The sequence below is a fragment of the Cyprinus carpio genome, chromosome B2 (assembly GCF_018340385.1).
Source record: "Cyprinus carpio isolate SPL01 chromosome B2, ASM1834038v1, whole genome shotgun sequence".
Lineage (NCBI taxonomy): Eukaryota > Metazoa > Chordata > Actinopteri > Cypriniformes > Cyprinidae > Cyprinus > Cyprinus carpio.
In genome coordinates this window covers 18,003,179-18,009,767 of record NC_056598.1, presented here as the reverse complement: position 1 = coordinate 18,009,767, position 6,589 = coordinate 18,003,179, and the positions used below count along the sequence as shown (strand labels likewise).

At 36.7% G+C, this 6,589-nt stretch overlaps 1 protein-coding gene across 1 annotated transcript; it reads left to right on the top strand.

Moving 5' to 3' along the window:
* The first annotated feature begins 838 nt into the window (after positions 1-838).
* LOC109067446 lies at positions 839-5,573 on the top strand. The gene is made up of 5 exons (XM_042718460.1): positions 839-990; positions 1,632-1,715; positions 2,451-2,495; positions 3,563-3,711; positions 3,871-5,573. The coding sequence occupies exons 2-5, from the start codon at positions 1,652-1,654 to the stop codon at positions 5,167-5,169; spliced, it is 1,557 nt and encodes a 518-aa protein (XP_042574394.1). The 5' UTR covers positions 839-990; positions 1,632-1,651; the 3' UTR covers positions 5,170-5,573.
* Positions 5,574-6,589: the final 1,016 nt, after the last annotated feature.

The window sequence follows — 6,589 nt, the reverse complement described above, 5'->3', positions numbered from 1 at the left end:
GCTTTTCCTGTGGAATCTTTAGTGAGTGTGAAGAAACTGCCAGATAACAGCTTCAAAAATCTGTTGACAGGAATCTGCTTGTTGGGGAGAGTTTTTTTTTTTTTTTTTTTTATCAGCATGTGTCTGGTTTTTAATTAGCTTACATTACACAGTTTTCACTTTGCCATAGATGACTTATGCCTAAAAATCATGCATGAGGAAGATGATGTGGGTGCTTTAACGTTATTGTATAAAGGTTTCTAAAAAGAGATATTTCACACAAAAATGAACATTTTGTCAGCATTACATCCTCCACTTGTTCCAATACTGTAAGAGTTTCTTGTTGGTAAATGATGTTAGGTTAGTCATATTAAATAATATCTTTGCCTAACCAAAACTAATTTATATGTTATTACATAAAGAAGATTTTATATCCATTTATATATATAAAAAAAAAAAAATTTTGGGAATTCCATAGAGCTTTACTTTTTCTTTACAAATACTGAGAATAAGATAAATTGCTCTTGGTGAAATAATCTAAAGTGGATGAAGTGATAAAGTCACATTTCATATGGCAGAATGGAGAAAGTACCACATGTTCAGTTCACAAGGTATCAGTATCACAAGGTTCTCTGTCATGTTTGTGTCTCAGTTGTAGATGTGGCACCTCATTCATCAATCAGTAAAAAGGTATTTCTTTGATTATGTCTGCATCCCTCCGGCTCCCTCGTCCAAGTTGGATCTTGCTGCTTTTCTTCCTAATTACAGGACTCTCATTGGTCACTGAGCTGATTTTGCAAGAGCCAATCCCAAAAAGGCTAACAGCAAGCTACTGACATATGACATGCCTTTTTTTCTTAACGATCATGGAGCACTTTAAAAATGTTGCCGTTCGCCACAGCAGTTCAGAGGGTTTGAAGGGGAGTGCAGGGGTTGTGTGAAGAGTTCAGTACGCCCCTTCAGAGCCCACCAGCAACTTAGAAGTGAATTCAAACATTTCTGCTAGAACAGGTAAGTGCTTTTGAAGATCCTTTTTCTCATTCAGTTGACTGATACAGACAAAATATTCTTAATAAATGAGGTGGAGGTATGAGCACATTTTTTATATTTTAAAAATATGATTTTTTTTATTTAATAATCTTACATGGATTACTATATCTGTTGTATTATTTATAATGTGCTTGCCCCCCCCCCCTCCATCATTGTACAATGTAAAAAAAATAAAATAAAAAAAAAATGAAAAAAGACTAAGAAATTAGAAAAAAGAAAGACACATTTTGGGAATTATGTAAGACAGGTGTAAATAGTATTCAAAAAGGCATTCAAAAAATTGCAGGGGAAGCCTAAGAAATTCTTATAAATCTAAAAAGTAACAATTTTAAAAAGTGAAAAAAATAAATAAAAATAAAATTTACATATATTTTTACAAGAACAATAGGATGTGAATTGCAGTCTGTCCATTAAAAACTAAATTGTATAACAACAGATTATTTCAAGTTATTGGTCATTTTAAACAAATCATATATGGTTTACAAGTTAAAAGAGTAAAAAAACTCATTATTATCAGCTATTGAAAACCCAGATTGGCCAACCATTATTTTGAATATCACTGAATCCCTGATATGGATCACTCTCTCAATTTCTGTTTTCAGGATTCAACTAATCAAGAAAAATGGCCAGACTTACATTATCTGTTATATTCTGTGGAATGGCTTTTGCAACTGTCTTTATGCCAGGTGAGAATCCATTTTAAACCACGCAAAATTCAAACCATAGCATTATAAAGCATCATAAATCACCATAAGTCACCATAGCATTATAAAACATGAACCAAATGTCTCAAAATCCATCTCTGAAACAAAGCACATCTGTTTACTATTACTGCAGAAACTTCACAGTATTTACAAAACCAGAGAAAACAAATGAGCATTGTGTATTGTTATTCTTTTTTTGTGAACACCTTTGTGAAGTGATTTCAGTCAAAGAGTTTCCATATAGGAAAACAGAGACCTTCTGTTTATCAGCCAACTGTATATTTTCCATGAGCTATAAACATCTAAAGAGACCAACTGGAGATGCAAATATATGCCACAAATAATGTTGCATGTACAGACCATTTTACATCCTTCATTTTATTTCACAGCAGTGGTAATTATGGCAGCAGCCTGTGGGCTGGTTCCCCAATCCCTTTGTAGTTTAAGAGGTACACTTGCAGGGGGTCCTGGAAGTTTAAGCCCCATTTTAGAGCACTTAGAGCTCTGAGAGCTGAGACAAAGCGGTAATCACTAGAATAAGACACAGGCTTGCTGACGGGAAAAATGCCTGCTGTGCACTCACATTTGGTTGGCATTTTCCTTAATTTCAGAAGTGTGACATTTGGTTCATAACAATTCAATTTAGTTTTTTCTTTCTTTTGTTTTCGTTGCATTTTTTTATTTATTTATTCATTTTTTTATTAACGTCTGACACAGACTTTCTGAAGGCTGGTCCTATAGGACGCAATGAAGAAGAGGATGGTGAGTTGGACTTTTTGTGCAATTATATCATCAGCTATGCTGTAAATGGCATATTGGCATCAAATGGCAATTGACATCAAAGCTCAGATGTGAGATAATTCCATTAAACATTAATCGTTATGCTGCACGCCTGCAAAATGGTAGTGGTTCATTGTCTCGCATAGAGCTTCTCTACATCTTGGCCTCAAAATAGAATCTCCTTCTTATTTTCATTTTAGGTTATAAAGTACATTATGGACTGTGACACACTGGCAAAGCAAAGAACCCAAAGATTTCTTAAGAATTCAATCAAATCATCACAGAGTTTTCCATATTTTATAATAATAGTAGTGCTGGGCAATGATTAATCGCTATTAATCGCATCCAAAGTAAAGGTTTTTGTGTACATAATATATGTGTGTGTACTCTGTATATTTATTATATATATATATATATAAAGACATACACACACAGTTGAATTTAGAAAATATTTACATGTATTTACATTTATATATTTATATTCATACAATTTCTATTATATATAAATATATTTAATATATAAACATAACATATTTTTCTTAAATATATACATGCACGTGTGTGTATTTATATATACATAATAAATATATATAGTACACACACATATATTATGTACACAAAATCTTTTATTTTTAATGTGATTAATCACGATTAATTGTTACCCAGCACTAAATAATAGTGAAGTCATCAAAATGCAAAGTAATAAAATACATTATTGTCAGATTTTGATTAAATAAATAAATTAATTAAAATACTGAGCTGTTGTCTGAATATTATTTAAAGGGATAGTTCACACAAAAATAAAAAAATTCTTTCAGAAATTGCTCATCCTCATGTCGTTTCAAACCCGTAAGACATTTGTTCATCTTTAGAACACTACTTAAGATATTTTTGGTGAACTCCGAGAGGGTTAGAAAGATCTTGGATTTCATCAAAAATATCTTAATTTGTGTTCCGAAGATGAACAAAGGTCTTTTTTGGAACGACATGACAACTGTCCCTTTAAATGATGCTTAAATGATACTTACTGTTGTCATGTGCTGTTTCAGCTATAGAGGGCGCTGCTGAGGGGAAGACAGACAGCAAGTCATCACTGAAAAAGCTGGTCCGTAGCAGGAGGAATGTTGCCTACTACAGGAGCCTGCCTGATTTCTGGGGCTGGTATAAATACTTCATGCAGACCAACAACCAGGAGGGAGTGAGTAGCCTTAAATGAAAACAGAGATTGCTAGTCAGGGTCAAAATCTTTTTGAGATTTTTCTATGACTTCATGTAGGCTAATTGTCCTAAATATAAGTCAGCTTTCTTGAGAGCTGTTTATTAGCCCAGTTTTGTTTCTCTGTGATTATCTCCACAGATTGAGGACATGGATCGCATGTACCTTGTTTACCTGCAGAACAAGCACAGAGTAGAAGAGGGACGCTCCTACAACCATTACCTCACTCACCTGAGCGAAATTTACAAAGCCTGTGCTAACTCCGACGACCCAGACTGCATTGCAGAATCGACCAGCAAACCCAAAGCCAAGATGGTCATGCCTGTTCCTGTGAGGCAAGCTACTGTGACAGTGTGCAACCCTTACCTTGACCCCTACTGCCTCTATGCTGTTAGACCAAAAGCTGCAGAAGAAGAGCCTTCACCCACCCCAGAAAAGGTCCCTGCTCCGATTCTGTCTCCTCTACTCCCTCTGCCTCTGAAAACCCCGGCAGCTTACTACTACGCTCCGGTCTTAGAGCCTTTCTTGCCAGCTGAGCAGAGGGCGGAACTGTTGCGTATCTGCAATCCTTCAGACACAGAGTGTTTGCAGTACCACCTGCGTGCTGCTTATGGCTACAGGCCCTCGCTTGGACCTCTTCCCTCCTACGCTCACCTTGGATGTGATCCTACCAAAGATCCTTACTGCCAGCCCAAGCTAGTGGCCAGATCACCTTCAGGTTTGTATCACCTGTACCCCAATTGTAACCCCGCTACTGACCCCCTTTGCGTCACAAATGTAGTTGCACCTGCAGCCCAAGCCAGTAGGAACGCAGAAACTCCCAAAGAGCAGTTTTGTAATCCTTTGTTTGAAGAGGGCTGCAACCCTCTTACAGCTGCCAAACTAGCTGGACTCAATAAGCCTGTCTTGGAATACGTTCCAAGAAATGAGCCTGCGCCTCTCAACCTGGCCTGCGATCCTCGCTACGATCCATATTGTCTGATGGGTGGATCCGCTGCTCTCAGGAAACCCCCTCCAGTTCTCCCGGAGTTCCAGACCCGTCACCAGCTGGGCATCCGTGGGAAGACCAAGGAAGGTTATGACTGCTACATGTTCTACGATAAGGACTGCACCCCGGTGGACAGCCAGGACTTGAGGGCAAGTGCTGGCAGTTCTAAACCAGAATGCCACCCGTACGACCCCAACTGTGGTAAATTTGCACCTCAGCCATCCACTGGAGCTGAAGCAGCCAAGAGAGTCAAAGACGGCATCATTGAGCCCCATCCGGACTGTGACCCAGAAATCGATTACAACTGCCGTCTGCGCCGGGCAGAATCCGCAAGTGAAAAACACAAAGATGAGCCAGCCCAGCAAGTTCTCCCTGAAAATGTGGCCCCTGAGTATCCAGTTCCACGATTCGAGGACTTCCTGAGAGGCTATATGGGTGGCTACAAGAAATGAGAAGAAAAAAATGGATGAGAACTTACAAATTCAATCATGTTTATACACATGTAGCACCAGCTTAGGTCTGTGCAAAAGAAGCAATTCAGGATCATCCAGGAATAGTTGATGTTTTAGTAACTCTAGAGATGTAAGGTCTTAATTCTGTCTGAAATGTCATGTTGGGAAACAAATCCATATATTTGGGGATTTTGTTAGTGGTAATGTGAAGCAATATTAGTATTTATGTATTATATAATGTAGGGTTAGGGTACTTGAATAATACTGATACAAAAATCTGTATGGTAGTTTTTCTCTAAATTTGTTTTGTGAACTCCTGATATATATTTAATGTAGTTTCTACTTTGATAAAAAAAAACAATCTTTCTCTTCTGCATTTTGTTTTATATTTTCAGTAAAAAATAAATTACTTGAATTAAAGCTGGTGTTTTTTAAACATGCATTAACATCAAAAATATCACAACAGCTTCATATTTCAGTACAACGAAACAAATCCATCATATTGCAATACAGAAATTCATGCATTCAAAATTAATTTTCTGAGTAAATACAAAAATTCACATTACAAACCGTGTGATTTACATAAAATTGACAACACATGATATGACAGATTGGTTTATCTATTACAACAAAAAAAATATATTGAATAACTAATATAATTTGAATCGTGCAAATGCAGAAATAAACACATAAAGTTGATGTGTTATGTAATGGCAGGCTTTAAAAGGGGGAACAAGAAAATAGACGAAAGAGCTCAAACTTTAAAAAGAGATATCTTCTAAGTGAAAATAAATAAGTCATTTACAATATACATTATACAACTTACAAGTTACGTAGATATACATTTATTTTTTTGAACATATATTCCTGCTGTAGACAGAGAAAAAGGTTTGTGTGGAAAGAAATGTCATTTATTCTAAACACCATATAAAAACACATTAAACATTAGTATGCAATACCCGATATTGAAATTATTCACAACAGCATTCGGCCAAAACATCCCTCAGGCAGATGAAAAATGAGTGCACTTGATAACAGTTTTAAAAGAGCTTGGTATGCCAATATAGTAACACTAATGACTACTCACACAGACAGTGAACATGTTGAAATATGCATTAACTGCAAGTGCACTGTAAACATGCCACTCTCAAAAGGTCCCTCAGTGGTCAAATCTAACTAAAAAAAGAACTGATGAAGCACACAAAATATACCTAATACTTGGATTACCCAGCACACTCTCCCAGGGACACAAGGCAGATTTAATTGACATACTTCATTATGACAGGCAACTTGAGGGCAAGAAATCAGTTGGGATATGTTACCCAAGTGCAGACTCAGCAGCTTCGCATTTCATACCTCTGGCACGTTTGTTGTGGTTCTTTCCTTACTGTCTAATTGGCCTTTGGTGGGCTTTGAGAGG

Excerpts from the sequence above, each read along its gene's own strand:
- LOC109067446 (XM_042718460.1), top strand. The coding sequence starts at position 1,652 with ATGGCCAGACTTACATTATCTGTTATATTCTGTGGAATGGCTTTTGCA. Across the intron at positions 1,716-2,450 it reads TGCAACTGTCTTTATGCCAG|ACTTTCTGAAGGCTGGTCCT; the intron begins GTGAGAATCCAT and ends CGTCTGACACAG. Across the intron at positions 2,496-3,562 it reads ACGCAATGAAGAAGAGGATG|CTATAGAGGGCGCTGCTGAG; the intron begins GTGAGTTGGACT and ends GTGCTGTTTCAG.